This window comes from Hyalella azteca, unplaced genomic scaffold (genome assembly GCF_000764305.2).
Source record: "Hyalella azteca isolate HAZT.00-mixed unplaced genomic scaffold, Hazt_2.0.2 contig7882, whole genome shotgun sequence".
Classification (NCBI taxonomy): Eukaryota; Metazoa; Arthropoda; class Malacostraca; order Amphipoda; family Hyalellidae; genus Hyalella; species Hyalella azteca.
The window spans coordinates 289,592-310,756 of record NW_025937992.1 but is presented as its reverse complement, the minus strand read 5'-3'; the positions used below and the strand labels follow the sequence as shown (position 1 = coordinate 310,756).

The 21,165-nt window shown below is 37.9% G+C and overlaps 1 protein-coding gene across 1 annotated transcript in view; it reads right to left on the bottom strand.

Annotated features, from left to right (window-relative positions):
- Positions 1-20,880, bottom strand: part of LOC108681386 (headcase protein) — a 47,845-nt gene extending 26,965 nt beyond the window's left edge. The window contains exon 1 of the mRNA XM_018170405.2: positions 19,841-20,880. Within this exon, the coding sequence (XP_018025894.1) occupies positions 19,841-20,484 (644 nt within the window). The 5' untranslated portion in view covers positions 20,485-20,880. The remainder of the gene's footprint in view (positions 1-19,840) is intronic.
- Between the last annotated feature and the right edge of the window lie 285 nt (positions 20,881-21,165).

Below are 21,165 nucleotides of genomic sequence, written 5' to 3'. Positions count from 1 at the left end.
ACCGCTGCTGCAACAGCGTTGAACCACTGCAGCAACAGCGTTGAACCGCTGCAGCAACAGCGTTAAACCGCTGCAGCAACAGCGTTGAACCGCTGCAGCAACAGCGTTGAACCGCTGCTGGAACGGCGTTGAACCGCTGCTGTAACAGCGTTGAGCCGCTGCTGCAACAGCGTTGAACCGCGGTCACAACAGCGTTGAACCGCTGCTGCAACAACGTTGAACCGCTGCTGCAACAACGTTGAACCGCTGCTGCAACAACGTTGAACCACTGCTGCAACAACGTTGAACCGCTGCTGCAACAGCGTTGAACCGCTGCTGCAACAGCGTTGAACCGCTGCTGCAACAGCATTGAACCGCTGCAGCAACAGCGTTGAACCGTTGCAGCAACAGCGTTGAACCGCTGCTGCAACAGCGTTGAACCGCTGCAGCAACAGCGTTGAACCGCTGCTGCAACAGCGTTGAACTGCTGCCGCAACAACGTATTACATCTGCTATTACAAAGTGCTTACACTCCAATTTCCTGGAACGCTATATTGATGAGACTTCCGCTTATACACGTACAGAAAAAAGGACTCGGTATGAAGTGAAAACGTCAACATTAAAATACATCTGGAGCAAACAGTAAGACCGACTCTAGTAAGCGCTGCAACAGTGCTGGGGTAATCCAGGTAAAAAGCTTCAGCTGATGATTCGAAGCGAGTCGCAAGTTTTAGTGAGCTCGTTTCGAATGGAATTTGGTTCTGCTTCGACATTTTTTTTATCGGAAACACAGTTTTAGCATGGACGCGAGATCTTACCACGATCAACATGATAGCGTTGACACTGCAGTCATACAATCAATTAAAGTGAAACAACTAAGTTATTCCGAATAAAAAGAAATAACTAAGTTATTCCGAATAAAAAAGTTAAGTGACACCGCTATTTTTATAACAAAAAGGCTGTAGTTGCAGCAGAAAATATCAAACTTTTAAGTGAATTGCAAATTTTTTCAATAAGTGTGATTTGGAATATCATAACGCAATGATTACGTTAAGGGTTAGATCTTCAAGGGATTATCTCCGGCAGTACTAAGGTTTGATGTTGAATTGATTAGGTTCTTGTTAAGATTGCAGCTGCTAGAAGAACTATGACAGCAATAAGACGACGGCAGTCGTAAGTTCGGGTCCACGTTTGAAATCACTATTACGAGTTGTGGGACCTTACGGAAATAAGCAGACGGCTTTTAAGTAACACAAGCACATAAATGAACGTCGAAAACTGGTGCGGACATTATTCACAAACAGGCAGAGAAGGACGATGCTAATCTACATGAATGTGTGATTATCGTTTAATCGAACAATCAACGATCACTTCAACAGAGTAGGCAAACATTTCGTGAACCGAGAAGGTTTGCAGTTAAGAGACTTGTGAAGTTGTGATTGTTCTTCGAAATTTTGAAGGATAAACCTCTTTCACCTGGAATAAAATGAATAATCGAAAAGGTCTTTTTTGGCTGATTATTATTTTTTTTTGCATAATTCGGAAAGTTTAGTTAGGCAGCATGATAGACGTAAAATTCAATCATCATAGAGGATAATGAAATGAAAATGCGTGCGTTAAAATGAAAATGCTATTTTTTTCTCTCAAATCTCCAACAGTAAGACCTCGTCTCACTCCATCGACGCTGTAACTACTGCGGAGCATGAGCAAGGCTGCAGGGTTAAATTCAACAAATCGTGCTGTTACAAAGCATCTCTGCAAAGAATTAACATCCCATTCAATACCTGGATGCATTAAAAGCTACATAAGTAATTTTAAATAGGGTCCGAACGAAGCAAAGCGAGTACAACATATAAATTCTAATTTACCGGACCGGTGGTCAACAAGTCCATCAGCTTGAATAAGGAACTAGTTGACCATGAGACTCGCCTAGAATATCAACAACTGAAGCTATAGCTCAGCCCACGCCAGCAACCTATTGTCAATTGAACACATAGAGCTTCTTCACATTCTAATTAATTATTATACTAGGAAGACATTCATAAATAACTTTTGACGTTCAAGAATTGTTTTATGAGCTTGGTAGAGAATTTTTTTATTCAATGGATATTTCTTTAACTTTCTCATAAGTAGTAGCAACGTTTCAAGAACAAGTTGTTACTTAGCTCGCACTTCGGGAAAACAATTCACGTCAGGATACTTAGTTGTAATAGTAGAAGTGTGATTGTTTTCCTTCGCTAAAAAATTAATTTCACATGAACAGCAAGTTTTTATCCTTCACATCTTTGTCCAGTAACCCATTATTCTTTAATCAATGTAAGTTCAAGAAGCTGTTAACCATCGTTTCTATCCGATCTTTGGTTTCTTACATAAAGTCCATTTCACACCGGGTTCTTTTTAGCACATATGAGTGTCTTGCGATTTAATTTGTTGAGCTGATTGATCTCGTACTCCGAAGACATTGCATTGCACATTGTGGTAAATGAATTGATAAATACCAAACACGTTTGTTTTTATTCATGCTCATTCAGGTTTAAGTCCGTGTTTTCAATACAAACGCGTTTGTTTTTATTCATGCTCATTAAAGTTCAATTTTTACTTTGATGACCTAGGAAAATATTGTATGACCATTCAAAACTATTAAAAGTAAAACTTTTTGACATACAATTGTCTTAATTTCTAATCAAAGTCCAATGCAGTAATAATTTCATGAAGGATTAATTCTGTACAGTTCATGAGTGCTAAAATAGAATTTGATACATTCTAGTGTATATGTTGATATTCACTACAGGAGCGTCAATACTACTCATTCTACACATTTCATAGTAGTTCTTATTTTAAGTAACAGTTGCGAGAGAAACAAGTGATCTCTCGTTATGGGGCAACATTCCCTATTCAGTGCAAATTTCAACGAAAAAATATATACATAGCATTAAAGAGTTAACGAAATTTCGTAGATGAACCAGACATCTGATTCTGAACGAATATATCGACACTAGGCAACTGCAGCATTACTCCAACCCCTACACCCTCACCAGACCTCTCGCCAATGTCACCTTCAGCCAGAATGCGCGTGGGGAGCTCACCATGAAAGTTCTGTTTTCACGTACGTGTGCAATGTGCATGTACGCGCCTCCACATCGTTGCCATACACACGCACACGCGTTCGCATGTGTCTGCCATACATGGTCATATGCACCACAGCTCCACGTCGCAACGCTTCAGGAAAAACTTTATTGCATGTGATGCAGGTTCGCTCGCTATTTGTTCTACTAGCGCTTCAAATAATTCCTTCATTTTCATCACATTGAGGCTAAATCGTTTTCAATTAAAACGTTAACATGCATTATCAGTTGCAAATGCTTTCTAAGCAGACATGTAAGGGCACACTATCAGTTGTTTCATCGTACTGAAAGAATCGGCAGCTAGTCAAAGTGCGCTATCAGTTGCTTAATACATTCCATAAATTTGTAACGCCTGTATTTACTACCCTTATGGTAATAGCATTGAAGTGGAAATATATTTCAACACTTTCCTTTCAATGAAAATATATTTCAATACTTTCTTTTCAATGGAAATATACTTCAATACTTCCTTACAAGAGTCAGCATGAAATTTCTGTGTGTAGCATTAGAAGCTGCTACTAAAAGGTCAACTTGTTTTTATTATAACCATCATCAAGAAAAGCTATAATTGCCCTTGAAAAATTGCGCACATTGTTCTCAATTACCATCGAAGAGCGAGAGGAGCTTTGCCTAAAGTGAAAAAGAGTAGGGGTAAGGTGTGTAGTTGATAGGTTGGGTTAGGTTAGGGCAGTCGCTCGCACACTCCACAGCTGTTGCAGCGACTGCCTGCTTTACATCCAATGATCCATATCACCGATATAATAAAAAATTCGCGAGAAAACAGTTCCTAAATTTGGGAACGACGAAGAATATTCGAGAAAATAATTGCCAAACGAATCGTTTACTTTCATTGATTTTGAATTCAGAAATTTTTCATAGCGAATTGAAATGAATGAAATGAAACACTCTTGATACAAAAGAATTGAATTATGCATACCCTGCACAACGAAAATGCGATCTAAAAATCTTGACTGGAACCTACTTGATAAATTAAATTTTATTGTTACTCAACGGTCATGCTATAGGGAGGGAAAACAGCACATTTTTCACATACCAAATCAAGTCACTCAGGTAGTCAGGAGCATTGCTGTGAAGCGTCAGCAGCTCATCCTTTTTTATTCAAAAATAGACGAAGACGATCCCTAAATCTTCGTCTAAATCAGCGATCAAAATAGAGCTCTGATTTTCTGTAAAAATTTGCTACAATGCCGAGAGAAGAGAAGTCCCTGACTAAATAGGAGCTCCTCAATTTACCAGAGAGAAGAACATTTTTTTTTACCGAGATAGCAGGAAATCCCAGCGAATACTGAATAATACTTTAAAATTATAATAAATAATTTTTGTAATCCTTTAAATAAAATAAATATAATTTCCTACATTTCAAGTATTACACACGAAAATTATATCGCTAATGACGGCCCGTATCTCATATAACATAAAATTTTAGTAGTCTAAATAATAACCGTCGACGGTCTATTCTAACGCCAGATATACACGGGCTGGTTGCGGCAGCCAGTATCAACCGCCAATATTTAACCGTAATTTTTTGTTGTGTGGCAGATGTGATACCTTCCAAGAGCAAGGCTTAGAAGCAAAATTATTCTGCCAGCCATACATCGCGAAGTCTGCATGTCCATCAACGCAACTGCCTAGTTGAGTAGGCAACCTAGCAACGCCATTTCACCCCAACTGCTCATTACGAATAAATTAAGTAAATTTATTACGTAAATATCAATGGTTCAAATTACTAATCATAAATCAGCGCGTTCGGAACGTCAGTAATGTGATATCTCGTTTCCTAATATCTCAATTGCAATTTTAAATTTTCGAGACGCAATTATTGTCCCGATTTTTAATTTTGTTCCGATACGTTATTCTCCTTTTGTCTCTCTATACTCTCGAAGTCATTTCTGTTCTCATAGACCCAGTTTATTTCGAGGAAATAACCCAGAGATGCACCACATTACACAAATGTTGAACTGGAGCACTGCTGTGGCCCAAAATAGTCGCACATTATTGCTTCACACACACCATCATGCCAAACCATGTCGGGACCGGTTCTGTGGCGCGGTACAGACGTACCTGTGTTATTTCTTAACGCTTTACCTCATCTATCCAAGCCTCGAGCTTGTACGATACTGAGCTGAAATTGAGCAATAACGCATGATTATCGCATAATTATTTTTCGGTTCAACGGCCACACATGAAATTTATTCTTTCATTTCGGAAATTTGTTGTTTCAAATTTGAACATAAACGTATCAACTTAGTTAAGCAATAATTTCCAAGCAAAGTACGATAATATCAAATAAACGGATTAGATAATTCTAATATAACATTTGCTTGTTGGCGAAATTGGTCGACAAGCATATAGAAATAGTAAGTAGACAACGCGGATAGATATTGAAAAAGACAAAAAAAAATTATCACCAAGTGAAATCTCCTGGCGATTACTTGATCGGCTTAGGGCCCGAAGGATCTTATACTGGTCCTTCTAAAATCACGAGTCACGAATAAACACCGAACATAACGTTTTCGAGGCTACATTTTTATTATCGAACGTCACATAAAATCGTACCTAAAAAAACGTTGCGAAGCAGCAAGTAGAGCTTTGATATATTGCAAAATATAACGAGAACAAAAAAATATAACTTTGAAATAACGAAACCATCAAGTCTGATATAGTACATAAGATAGATAAAAATTAAAAAAAAAACGAACTTGACGCAAAATAACTAAATCAAGATAGCGGACGCAAGCGCAGCCCGAGACTTATAAGATAGAACATTAGTTTTCAGCAGAGTGTTATTAAACGTAACCTCTTCAACTTAACCAATAGAAATCAAAGCCTGAAATTATGCACTATTCAAAATAAATTTTGCACGGAGAGCGAAGGAATGAGGAAGTCACCGCACGCCATCCATCCACTTCATCATCCTCGGTAGGTATTCAATGGCAGAGCCAACTTGGATGATTGCAATTAAACAGATTTTTCACTCTAGAATTCTCCCATAAAAAGTTTCCGAACAGACTAAAACATAGAAGATCCATTAAATGTGCTAAAATATAATAGAAGAAAATTCATGAAAAACGAATAGACGGCAGATGCGACACGGTACCCGCAATACAATTATGCAGCGTAAATGAAATAAAGGATGCTATCGTCCCTTTAATCTACAGAATGAAAACTATAATGCACAAGGCTCAATATAAAGACAGATCTTCATCATCACAAGTGTAAGGTAAAACGACTAGGTGAGCCAAAAGTGAAAGTCTGTCCAACGTAGCAAGTGTGACGGCAGCCATCTTGAATACGTGTCGCACTGGCCGTGACTTACGTAAACGACAATACTTCACTCCACGGGTAATAATTGAGATAGATATGTAGTCAAATGTAAAATTTAGTTGGCTTAAGGATGTATTAAAACGGTAATTGAGTCAGTGCATTTACATTAGAAGAAAATATCCTATCATGTTGATCATGCGATTTCGCACATCAATATATATATATAAATCGTGTAAAATTAGAACAAATGAACTTCAATTGATAGATCAATGGACAAGTAAGCCATTAAAATTAGTTTAAACGACACCAAAATAGATTATAAAAAAGACGTGGTGCCAGGCTGCCAGCACTAGCTAGGTATTGACCAGGCTGCTGCGCACCCAGTTCGCGCACCCTTCTAACGAACAAAGAACGTCTCAAATTCATATTTACAACATTAAACTCACCTCGCTAAATCCCAATTCGATGTAAAAGATGTTTATATCCATTTTGTTATTTAATTTACGCAGAGAGACGAGCCGGAAACGTCAGCAGATGACAAAAATAAGCAATGAAGCGCACTGCTGCTGCTGAGCGAGGCACTCGTTCGCTTCTAGAATCAGCTGTTGGTTGTGACCCACTGAGCCTGACGCTGCGCCTCGTCCGATTGCTCGAACGAGACTCGCGTCCAACCCTGCTAAGTCTTTGTTTCGTCCCGACTTATTGCGTCACATAAAGCGCTTCTCTCAAGGCAAACAGGATACCAAAATCTACACTGTCAAGTCGATACGCAGTTAGAAACGCTTCAACCAAACTCAAAATAAGATGTTTTTAGATCAAATACCATCAGAAATATCTCTAGATGACAAGAACATCATGTAAAATTGAGTAGTCTTTCCGTTTAAAAGCAAAAATTTTTGCTTGTCATACATGCAGTGACTTATTTACCTCAGAAACTGACTGAAAAGGAAGAATTATAGTTTCGTCTTGTTGCCTAATGTCTGTCAATTCTTAACAGAATGAAGTAAGATAGACAAAAGAAAAATAATACTGAGGGGAAGCGAGACGAGCATTTTATAAATAATGTAGAAACTTAACACAATATTTAAACCAAATATTATAGCTAAAATGTATAAGAAATATCAAATATAATCACTCGGCAACGCATTCGAACACATGGATGGCTCTACTCACACAAAGAGAAGGGCTGCAAACCCAATCGTTTCTTCTGTACAGCTCAGCTTCGATGCATTGAAACGTGGTTTCACTTACGTCATTATAAAGAAACGTATTTGCAAAAATTAAACCCAAGCATAATGGATTTAAGCTCATTAAGATCAACTATAAATGGCGAACAGCGGCACTCCCAACTCATTGGAGTTGGGTTGGCAGCGACAGAGAGACTGTAGGAGTGATGGCATGACGGTGGTGACGGCCATGAGAGTAAGCTCCACTTCATCACCACCACGCTTCAACTTCCTCAATTTAGAAGGGTATGGTGACTAGCAACACTGAGTAACTAAAACATCAACGAGTTTCAGGATAATATGCATGGTATACAACATTAAAATAACTCAAACTGCCATGTAGCCCTTTCTTTTCTAAATAACCACTTCGGCGTACATGTATCACAGAGGTAATTATCTGCAAGGGACTGTTTAAAACCAATGAAATTCCAGGACAGTTCTAATATTAAACACAATTATGTTATACTAAAAACACATTAAAGCTCATTACAGGTGACGGATAATTTCTAAAAATCAGCTATCTCAGAACTACACGATTAGTAAAAAAAATTTTTAACACCAATTCAGTATTCTAATTTCACTTGCCAGTTTAGTATTTTCCATGATAAAATTAACAAATGCGGCATTTTGAACAATAAAAAGAAATCTTTAAGCAATTCGATGATTAGATTTCGACGCTGCTACCTTTTATTTCAACACTCTTGCGTGCTCGGGATTAATTACTTGAAAAGTAGAGATTAACTACGGCTGCTGAATAGACAGCGCGTAACGTGATAACTAATTAACAAAATAATAAAATAAAAATTCAATCTATTAGCCCAAACTTAGACAAGTATTAAAATCGCGATTGAATTAGAAAAAAAAAACTCATCACAACGATAATTGATTCCATTAGATTTCGTACTCCAAACTTGACAAATCTGGTTCAAACCACCGTAATTTGTACTTAGGCTTTAATACCTTATCTATTAATTTCAATTATTGTGTGTATGCAAACTGATCGTGTTTGAACTATTTTCTAACTAATTTGCTACGCAAGCAATTGAGTCACTTCGAGACTTTTGTAACTAAGATAGAAGTGAGAGATATTTCGAGGCCACATTAGTGGCAGTGTCTGTCATGTATCCAATATATGAAAAGATCGAAGCAACTGAATTAGACTAGTTAAGTAAGTCAAAGTAACGGTGCCACAGTACCAGTCCATGTTCGATGCTGCTCAAGTAGCAAGAGTTCGACGTTGTTTAACCTTTAACGTTTAATTAACCTGCTGCAAGTATGAGTTGGTAGCAACAAAATTAACTTAAAAGTAAACACGATACGAGTAAGTGAAAAAGCTCCATCCATAAAAACACAGTATACCATGCGAACACAAAAAAAAAGAGCCAAGTACGGCATCAAATCATGACGCAAAAAAAATCCGACGCAACAGAAGTAACAAGAAAAATAGAGTAATGAGCCGAATACCACCATAATAAAGCAATAAGTCTGGCCGACGTAGGTAACACAACACATTACATCAAGCAAGCACGGTATAATGAACAAAGTTCAACGTTCGTATGATCAGACGTAACTTCGGCATCAGAAATGTCATGGTAACTATGATACCACTGCGGGTTCAACGACCTGTGAGTGGCAGGAGCATGCAAACAAACTTGAGAGGCTGCATTGCACTGCAGCTCGTGACTAAGCCCATCTCAGCCTGACCCGTGGCCTAACCATCACCAATCTGCACGGTTTTAAGCCACCCATGCCCCCATGCACTTATACGCAACGAATATAAAATACATACCAGTACACACAGCACAAGTCATTCCACAATTTAAAATTCTAGTTAATCAACAAAAATTATCCTTTGAGCTAAAACGCTAATCTTCGGTTCCAGTCATAAAGAGAAAATGAACATGACCTAACCCAACTGCAGCAGCGAGCTGCTATAATTGGTATATACTTTCCGTTCCGTTTTCTTAGTTCCCCTGGAAAACTTTCTCTAATGGGTGGTAACTAAAACTTTCCAATAACCTGTCAATCCCTTGAAAATTATACTATAATTTTTGCGTCGCTATTTGTAACTAATGTTCTTTCGCTAGCAAACGAAGTGCTTTAAAAATTTCACTTGGCCATGAAAAAAGATGAGAATAATATTTGAGCATAATAAATAGTAACGAATAGCGCGAATTTCTTTTGCGCCAGCAACCAGGCATTCACGAAAACCCATCAGCTGCTTGACGTTCATTGAAAGATTCAAGAGTTCTGAAATTCAAGAAATTCAAAATACCTTGAAATTCAAAATACTAATCTGAAATTGAACCATTTAAATTCAAAATACTAATCTAGCAGACTAGTGATCGATCAAGAAAAGTTCTATTGATTGAAGAGTGCTTCCGAAACTACTCATAACTCTCGTCATTCCCGCTAAAATTGCGCAGTTGCAAGCACTATAAGCTTAGTCGAGTCACCGTTTCTTGCATCGTTGTCACATCCATCCCGCCGCAGCAGCGTCGGCAGCAGGCTGCGTGGGGTGATCTCGGCTTACAGTACGAACAGAGTCGACAGAGCGAAACCAAACCCAAAAGGTGAAAATAACGAGCCGTATCGCATTGGATGGAACATCAACTGTTTGCTGCTGCTCACTCGAAGATGAGATTTCATTGATGGAGAGAACTGCGATTGAAAATCTCATTTAAGGACCTCTGAATAAATATAATAAAGAATGAACAAGAAAGCCACCTAAAAACACGAGTTTATTAATAGAGAGACTGAGCGATTAGAAATACCATTTAAGAACCTTTCCATCGTTCTCCTTTAAATAATAAGGAGTGAACTAGAAAACCACTCATAACATGAGTTTGGAGGCAGTAAAAATTAATGCGCGTACGTTTTAATTTGTTGTATAAGGTTAACATTGGATCTCCTTTTAGACCGCACTTGACACGAAACCCGCGGCGAAATCACGTTCACACCGGTTTCTTATTTGTGCTTGAAAATGACCAGCATTGAAACATGTAAAGATAACCATTCAACATCCCTCAAAGAAAATGGTAGCAATAAGATGTAGGGTAAAGAGCAAACAAGCACAGCATTTGCATGTGGCACAATGAAGAGCGATGAGGAGGGAGTGCCGAGATGTGGCAACGCCGCTGGACAACCTTGGCGAGCTCGTTGCTAATGCGCAGTTGCACACCAACGTTCGACACCATGCTCGAGTTCTGGCTTAAGCTTCAAAGTTTTCCAAAACACACTAGAAAACTGTCTCATTTCGCAACCGTAACTTGAAACGAATACTGATTGATTGAGTTACGTACCTACAGGAGGATAGAGACTCGTGATTTGTGATTTCCTCGAAAATTTCAGTTCACGTGTATTTGTTGTGCATCGAGTGCCAAATAAAAGCAGCAAATGCCGGGTCCAAACTGTCCAAAACATTAACTCAACATTAGAATAATAGCTGTCAGAATAAAATACTAACTTTACACATTAATTTTTAGATGCTCAAAGCTTTAGAGCGAAAAATTTGACACAGGCAGCCCGACCGTGCTACGTGTTCGGACACCACCGAAGTCGTTGGGTTCAAAAGCGCGACTTTTCCCACTAACGTAGATCCCGCCAATCCTACAGATTTCCTTATAAAGAGTTACAAACGTGACGCAACCAGGCAATCAAGTCAGCCGCAGTTATATTAATTAGGTATAAACATACTTGATAAAAATCTTTCAATACTTAACAAATCTTCACACTAAAATTCGAGCGATCGGAAAGGTAACACATGTCATAAGATCAAAAGGGAAGTAGCGCTGAGATTAGCAGTTATATGAATAAGAATAAAAACTAAAACATACTTGCCCTTTGCTCTGTCCATTTCTTTTTTTTCTATCGTTACACATCGCGCTGTGCTTCTATGCAGCATCCGGTTGCTTTTTCGTCAGTTACCGCGTCAGTTACCGCGTTTTTTTAATAATCCATTAATTTTTTATGGCATCCGTTGATATTTTTTACCCTGAATGTTAATTGTCATCAAATATTTAGAAAAAACTACAAAAATCATAAAGAAGTCGTATCTCAAGGCGTAAAATAACGCCAACATCTTGGGAGTTGAATCGTATTACCCGTGCCGGTGAAGCAACAGAGAAAAAAATTCTAGTGACAGTCTGATAAGATGTTATTCCTAACCTTCGATGCTTACTTTAATAAAAGTTGCTCAAGGAATAGTGTCAGAAATTTTGCGAGCGAAATGCCATATTTGTCGGATAATAGTTAAAAATTATTGGCTTCATTAATTTTGCAAAAGAAAAGTCTTTCTCAGTGGTAGTGAACAAACAAATAATCACAACAATTCCATCTTGTTTCCTTCTGCGCCCACCCTCAGTATGGTGCATAAACAGCACCACACTCAGGGTGTGCACAGAGTAAATAAGCAACTGATCAACGATGTTGCAATAAAAATCAATGGATCAACATGGGGTCGGAGTCTGATTTGCATTGCAATAAACCGCATACAATTGAAATGAATCGAGGGCGCTGTTCCAGCTCATTCTAACAATGTGAGAGGTTAAGCAGAAGAGATGCTCTTGCTACGTTTTCATTAGACTTCTGTCCTTGTTGATATGCTCCAAAACCAGATAGTCTGTACTATTCAAAATTTTACTTACACTTCGCCTTTGAATAATTTTTACAAGTCCCATAAAGCTTTTCATCATTGAACGAAAAACCTTAAATCAATCTAGTCAAAGATTTATATATATCTTAGACGCATAACAAGTGAGCTGAAAATGGTTCCCAGACATGTATAATTTGAATAAATTTAGCTCACGAACACGTACTTTAACAAATAAATATAGTTTCAATAACTGTGTGAATATATGCAGTTAATTATCCATAAAAAATCTCACAGAAATTCGGAGAAAGGAATTAGGTATTTTTGGAGTGCACTTTGATCAAAGTGAAGCTCCACTAATCTCTGTTTTACACGTTTCAGACGCTCCCGCTAACTTCATATGTCAGTGCTATTAATTTGCAAATAATAGGATAAGAAAAAATGTGTGCTACACAAGTACACAACCAAATATATTATACGTTCCTACTGCAAAAATGCGGTTTTATTATTTAATCGAAGTATGGGACATGGTCATAATGAAAGATGCATGAATACAAAGTTTGGTCTGACGATAAACGTGCACAGTTTGCGACAAGGCGATGCTACTCGAACTGCAAAACTTACACTAGTCTTTCAAAACTTAAATGACGGTCATTGTAAGTAATATAAATATATCAAAGTAATATAAATCAAAGTAATCAAAGTTTAGGTCATATCAAAGTAATATAAAGCTATGAAGTATGATGGCTGAACTCAGATGCAATCAGATGAATGTCAAAAAAAATGACAAGCACGGCTCTGACTGTGTAAAAGGAAGGGTAATTTAAAAACGAACCGCACAAAATTATGCTAGTGTTATCAGTAAGCTCGATGAGAAACAAATTGTTTTTATACACAGCATTTAGATGGAAACAATGCGGAAATAGGAATGCATAGGGCATGTTAGAACATGATATAATGACAGATATGCCTATGAGGAACAAATACAATGGAAATTCTGACACGAAAGTCAACACCACTTATTGGTCGGCTCAATGCGATCTTGAGAGACGGAGGCATTGATACTAGGTACGTTCCTACGAGCTGTGCACACTGTACAGTGTACACAAGCTCCAACAACTTCATGCATATGAAATGCCACACCCGAGCGACCAATAGCCGTTAAAATTTATCCCAAATCTAAGAATAGTGATCGGGGATCTTGTGCGACACGAAGATATCCTGCTTAAGCCTGTCCGCCTACGCTGGATCGGCATCAGATCTGTACAGTATAGAGCAGCTCTAGAATGCCAAAGCCACCCTGATCATTTTTATACCCGAAGATTTCTCTACTGTAGTAAAAACAACTTTAACGCGTAGCAACATCGGTACAATGCTTGTCTCGTTTAGTAACAACTATACAAATAAATAATTGCAAGGCGGCGATGTTTGTTGGTACTCATTTGTAAACATGAAGGTTTGCCTGTTATCACATCATGGTTTAACAAAATGAGGCTCATCGCATTTGTTTCAATTCTCTTGCAGACAAAAGTGCTTAGAGTGAGGAGATTCACTGTTTTAAAATTATTTTATTCAATAAGTAAATAAGCAATAACTATTACATAAATATTGTCAATTTAATCAAGGCTTGTTAGCTTCTGTAATGTAACTTGTAGAATTGTCTATTTCGCGAAGGATTTCAGTGATTCCAATATTTTAATTGAATGCACAGGCTAAGTTTTGAAGTAACCACAGCAAAAATTACACTACCGGCTGTGTTACTGCCATAAATTAAGAAATTCGGAAGAGGAAGTGCAATGTCAAAACGCATTACTGGAAGAAAACGCCTGAAGGAAAGAATTGTATCAATCAATAACATCCTATAAAGGTAACTGGATCTGATCTGCCAGTTAACAGTGACTAATATTACAATTAATAAATTTGCGCCTGTGAATTCTTCGCGATATACCTTGAGCCCTTACACATACTTGTATATATTGCCTTTAATATAATGCTGATGAAAGAAGTTAGAGCGGCTAAATATTCTCAAACATCGCCATCAGAGACAACAAAACGTTTTCAAATGGAGCATAGGCGGGCATTCAGTGCGAACAAAAGTATAATTTGCATCAACACACGAGCACTACACAATGCTCACGCCATATCCACGCTCCGTTTGCGGGTGCTAGTGAGGCAGGTAACTGTATAGTCGTTCCTCGTTCTCGTATGCAACGTCACTATACAAGTTTTTAAATATCCATCATAATCATCTAATTAATCTTTAACGTTGATTAGATCATCTTCAAAACAAAACAAATCACGTTGCGTTAAAATGTATTGCAAATCAGGGATAAGCATAAACGTGGCGGATCCGGCCCATGGAGTCACGTTTCCGTAAATATCACGACGGGACCATTCCAACAGGATAAATTGATTGCGGATTAATCATTTGTCTGCATACGTTAAGTATGGTTACCAGGTCTTCAGATACAAATGGCCTTGACCACGGTTAATGAATCCGAGGGAAAAGTATTAAAATTTAGGTAAGGTTTCAACATAAATCCATGATTTAGGCAAGATGCAGGATCGCAAAAAGCATGTTCATACATCTCCATCAGACATAAGGAAAGAATTTGAGCTGAACTATGTATGAAACGATTCATAGATCTCTAAAATAATTAATTCATCTTCAATTCAATAATGGAAAAAAATTTTGCCTCATGGTGCCGAGAAATTCAAAAATAACTACCGGTACCTACGTACCTACCACCTTCTGTCTTCAATCATAGTCGAAAAAATTATTCGTCTTCTGTTCAGGTTCAGTAAGCTAGAAACGGCTTTACATTACGGACCATGAACTTATGCAAAATATAAATCAATAAATTAAAATAGAAATATTTCTATCCTATTATCAACACACGATGGAAAGGCAATGCTGCTCGAAACTAGATGAGGAAATGGACTGGTATGGACGAGGCTTCCCTCCTCGCCTGCCTTTGTTATTGCCTGGGACCGGCTAAAAGCTCGCTATATTAGATTATAATCAGAAAGTTGTGCAGCAGCAGCAGGGGCTGTTGGGGTACTAACATGGCTACTGTGGTTGGTTGGTATCGTGCAACCGAGTCAAGTTGCGGTTGTAAAAAAAAATAATTTTCTACTAACACAATTCTTTGTATATTGATATAATGATCGTTGTGTAATTCCCACCTTAAGGAGGGGTAACCTTCAGTATGCAATAAGTTAAACCGGCCACTAAATACATACGTATCATAATTATTGACAGATATAATTAATTTCCTGTGTTTCAATCCAGCAAAATAAATCAGTCTTTAATTGAAACGTTCAAGTAATTTTCAATATGTTAACAATTTATGAGAAAGTATTCTAGTAAAAGCTAAAATATAATGCGTGAAAAATAAACAAAAAAAATTTTTTTGAAAGTGGAGATCAAATTAAATCATCATTTCACAACAGGATAGGACAAATATACAATGCTTAATAAAAAGAAATGGCAAACAAGTTAAGCAGCATCTATCCATACACAATTTGCCGGCGTACGAAATACACACATATAATACATGCGATGTAAATTTTGAGGCCTCTTCACTTTTGCTCCACTGGAACTTGAAAAAAAGAAAGAATATCTGAGGAGTATTACCTTCTTACGAAAATCAAGTAAGAATTCCTCGAGGAAAAACTACATATATTTATATGACAAGCCGTCGAACCTCCTCCGCATAATAAGACTCGATGGGGTTCTCTGTCTTCATCAAAAACACGGCCTCTGGCCAGGCACAAGATTTCAAGCTGGCTTTTATGTCACCATTAGGATTTTTTTATTGTCAATATCACATTTATTGAAGGAGCCTGGGTAGTTCTCCACGCACCGCCGCAATGCAAATGCTGCACTCTGTAAAGGCCACGCCAAGCACCAACGACCATCTACTTCGGTAGGAACTAGAAAGCAAGAAATTCTTCGGCGAGACATACTTGAAAAAGTACATAAAAAAAATTCGGCCATAAAAGTTGTACATTTTTGTTACATTTAAAGTCATACAAAGATTTCGACTGACACTTCGTGACTCACATGAGCCTATTTATTCACAGTGATTAAAAAAATACATAAAATTTTATTATAAATGTCTTCCTATTTTAATAAAAGATCCCTGGATAAATGTCACATAAAAAATTACGTAAGAACTTCATTTGCATGAAATTGCTGACATAGCAGTATAAAAGAGCTTTGCTTCGGAAAAAGAAAACATGATGAACAATATCAGAGTTGAACCCATTAAAGCTAATTTAACGAAACATAAACAAATGATCCAGTATCAAAATAAAATCAAAGATAAAGACGAATTAGATCTAAAAACCGGTCAGCAAAAAAACGGACAAGCGGATCAGGTGCATATCCATTACAGGTAATGAGACATGTTCCAGGTCTTACTATTTTAAAGCTTGTTTTAAGAGAAATTGAAAATCCTGGTAATACATATTTACTTTAGAAAACCATGGTGGATGAATAACCGAGTAATTTTTGTGACATTCTGATTTGGGCCTCTCTGAAACGCACAGAATCAAGAGATTATTTATATCAAACGCACATAATCATATATTATATATAGATTACGCGATTAGTGGGCAAGAATAAGCCAAACAATTCATCTTCTAAGTGAATTGATTTTTCTACAATAAGAAAGGAGCTTTTTCTTTACAGAAGTAATTTGGACGACTTTTGCGTCATGGATATCATTGACAAGGTGGCAAAGAAAATGGCTTCGTATTGGAGTGAAATGGGTAGTGGATGTAGCAAACACAAGACCTTAGTAATTGGTAGTAGCGAACTTTACAGATCCAAGTACTTCCTCTCGACTCTAAAAAAGATGGCAAGCCCATTTTCATAAATATTCAACAACAATAACACTTCAGAGTAGAATAAAACTCAATGAAACTCGGTGGAACTCCTGTGCCCTGCAATTGTAAGCGCGCCTAACTCTACAAACAAGGTCCATCACGACTACCGAAATTCACCTGTTTCCCGCTACTACGTTTGCTGATGGTTTCCCTCGAAAAATGAGGACACTAAGGGAAGATCGTAGGAAGTCTCGAGTGTTCATGGCTTCGATGCTATTGTGAACTATCTTAAAACCCACACTTAACCCAGCACTCCATCTCTAAATCGATCATATCCATTCTCTTTTACGATAGCCCCAGAGGGCACTAAAGCCGTCCGATGTTCTTCAAGCGTATGCCACCAACCACTAAACGTATCTACTTCGTCCAGCTTTGCTTGCCTAACTGCGTGCAATGTACACTGCAAATGATTTGGTTGGCAGTTATAGATACATTGCAGTGGATTCAGATAAATAAATAAACGGGCGTTGTAAATTTTAATGAAATGACCGTTGTCATTTCATGAAACACAAAGAATGTTGACAATGGACAGAATGGACACACCATAGGCATAAAGCTCCCTGAAGATACAAAAAAATTCCGAAGTTTATGTGAATTGTTTTCAAAACTTAAAAACAGTAGATTAGCTAAAACTAAAAAGAAATGAAGCGATTAAAAAGTGTGAAAAACTACTCGATATTCAACGCGTATATGGCAGCATTAACCTTCATGTAACAAGTTTAAAGAGTGGTCCAGCAAAAATCGAATGAAAAAACGGTTATTTTAACGGAAAAATTTATGGGAGGACGTGATAGGCGAATTTGGAAGCCGATGTATCTCAATGAATACTTGTATTGCCGAAAACGACTAACAGACTAATTTTAATAACGGTTACCTACTTGAAATAGGTATAATGGAAGTAATGCAAGAAAAAACTAGCCTTAACGTCAGTGCATCATGCATAAGATGTAAAAAAACAATGAATGGATATTAAAATTGTACACTAAATATACGCGAATCCTGGATAGTCTACCAAGATCTATTATTCTAAATGTCTCATTCAACTATGTACTATCTTCAGCCGTTCTTTTGGACGCATGAAGAAGCGGTCAAAGCTGAACTGAAGGATGCAAGAGTCTATACTCTATAGCCATGCTGCATGACCGGGCTGCGTTCGAGGCAGCCTCAATATTGCTAGGTGAGCTACCACGTTGGCCAACTGCTCCGGCATGGAGTTGCCAAGCCTCCGCAGATCGATAAACAGTTTCAACTCGGGACAAACTCACACACACACGCTCGCTCACTCCAACACGTAGTCTGTACAGCAACAAGAGACCGCTCAACATTATCCATATGCAAGAAATCCTCCTTTAATGAACCTGATTGGAATTTCAATGAACTAGATTTACATAAAATGAAAGCTTTTGTGTCATGCATTCACTAGATTATAAATACGTATAAGTAAGTCTTTTTTACGTATAGCTGCTAATCTTACCTTTTTCGATCCGTGAATAAAAAAAACGAACAGTTATATACTAAAACGGTCAGTCGAACTCAAATTTGGGTTTATACAGAAAAATTCTGTCTTTGAAACTGAAAATAGTAAATTTAGGTTACGAATCAAACAAGTTTGCTCGATGTTATAAATTGATTTTAGTATGGAATGAACGTAACATATATGGGAGGAGGGGGAAACCGGTAGAGCAACTGCAGCGGGACGCCCTGTTAGGAAATCAAGGTCAGCTTTCTAGTCGCACAGCTCCTCAAGTTCAACACAGACCAGGTAGCAGCTGTCTGCTGGACGTGTTTTCTTCTCATTTTTAGACTGCAAATTTCTTTTCGGAATACTAGTAAAAACTGAGCACGAACTTAAAATTACTAGTTACACTTAATACTTTTAATAGTCACCAACAGAGTAAGCAATTAAACTGCTATCATACGACCTCAAATCCCAATATTTGGAGAGATTTTCTGGACCAATGAAACTAACTTGTATAGTAGGTATTAAAATATATTGTTGCAAATATCATGCTTTTCAACTGGTCTATATATAGGAAAAAGAGTTGCCTGAACTAGGACCATTTAAATACCTATATCGATTTAAAGAAATTATTCAGAGTTCAAATAACCCAGATAACTCAATTGAAAAGAAAAATCAGTTAATGTCAGGAATCATACCAGTTAACAGTGATGAAATAAAAAATTAGATTAGCTTATGCAGAGTTTTCTATTTACACTAACGACGCAAAGCAGGAGCCATTTGCAAGCAATAGTCATTTTACTGCATTACGGTCAACCATTTACCGATTTACGAATATGCATTAGATTTAGATGAAACAACTAATATAGCCATAAAATACTCGCCACATCATTGTATATAGATTTTTTCAACTTTCAGCCATGTCATTTAAGGTAAAACAAAAAATATTCCCAATTTATCATAGAACTCATTGGAGCCACACCATATCATATGATAATGATACTACGGTTGAGTCAGTACTTTTGAGGTGCAAAGTTAGAAAAACGATTTATTACATGGTATGATGAAACCGAGTTCTCAGTTCAATGGATAAAAATGCTGAATGCCTTTAAAAATCTTCAAACACTCGACTTCAAGATAACTTGATTCCCAACCAACATCTAAAAACCTATGAATGATCATGACAATTCAATTTGACTGCAATTTAGAACAATACATCAATTTGAGGCTCGAAGTAAAGGAATACATACCAACTATTTTGTTCGTTATTCTAAAGGCTCACCTGTCACGCTCAAAACCGTTCCTTGAATTTACGAGGTGATGAGGACTGACAGGAGCATCCGATGGCGGAGACGATCCTGTTGACGAGAGAGAATTTGCTCGGTTTCTCAAGTTTGCCGGTGGAAGAGGGATTCCAACGGTTACGAGCGCAGGCTTCTGATTTTGACGATTCTTTTTCTTCTTTTTGTTAGCCGATTTGTCTTCCTCAATTTCTTCAGGAGCATTCCAGTCAAGATCTTTACGGAGATGACCTCGACCGCAAAGGCATGAGCAGGCTCTGAAGGCAAGATCATAACCTCGCTTTGTCCACAAGTTTTGCAGACGCTGTTTTTCAGACCAAGATCGGGCACGGCCGCAAGAACGAAGATACGCCAGTACATGATTTTCCCAAGCCTGAAAGCACTCTTTGTGCATATAGCTTCCTATCCTGCAATTTTCGTTGTTGCACAAAACTTTAACAGTTCCAACAGGAGAGGCAATGCTAATTGGTTGATAGCCTCGCATACAACTTGACGAGAGAGGAATACAACAGCGAGTAGTCACGGCATTATGCGCCTCTATCACACCGGGATCCAACAGAGGCAACTCAGCACCTCCAGTGCCACCACCAGTATTGTGTCTTTGTCGCTGTGGCATCTTGACCATTTCACAAGTTACTTGATTATCAATAAAGTTACCACAAAACTAGAATATCCTTGTCCAGACCAAAATTTTAGTCCTATGTATCTATTTCTGTCGTATGTATCTATTTCTTCAGGGTTTCGTACACAAAACTTTAGCAATAGCTAACTTTAGTGTAGGTATAACATTTGATCTGTAATACAAAAACGCCGATTTAATGGGCAGTAGATCTAGAAAAAATTCCGGAGTAGATATCAACGACGCGAAGACGTTCAAATTCAATTTCTCAATCTGTAGAAACTCGTCAATACAACAATTTTTCGAACCTTACTTCCAGACACAAGTCTAATCCGCGACGGAGTCAAAGGAGGGAGTCTGGTCAGGAGAGAGCCATAACCTTGCTTTAGTCGCGCTCACCCTGGCAACTGAGCTGAGTGCCGGAGTGCTGCCGTGTTTTGCTACCAATGCGGGACTTCAGTGTAGGAGGAGCAAACTCTGGGACCGGCGCTTGAGTGCAATGCGAGGCGTGGCGATGCAATCATCAGCTCCGGTGATTGGTCTGAAATGCCGCACATGAACACGTGGAGTTGGAATACATGAAACCTTTAGTGAAGAGTGTGAGATGAAATGATACTTCAAATAACCCATGTTTGTCCCATACACACGCAGAAAAACAAGTAAGTTTAAAGAAACAAGAGACACTCA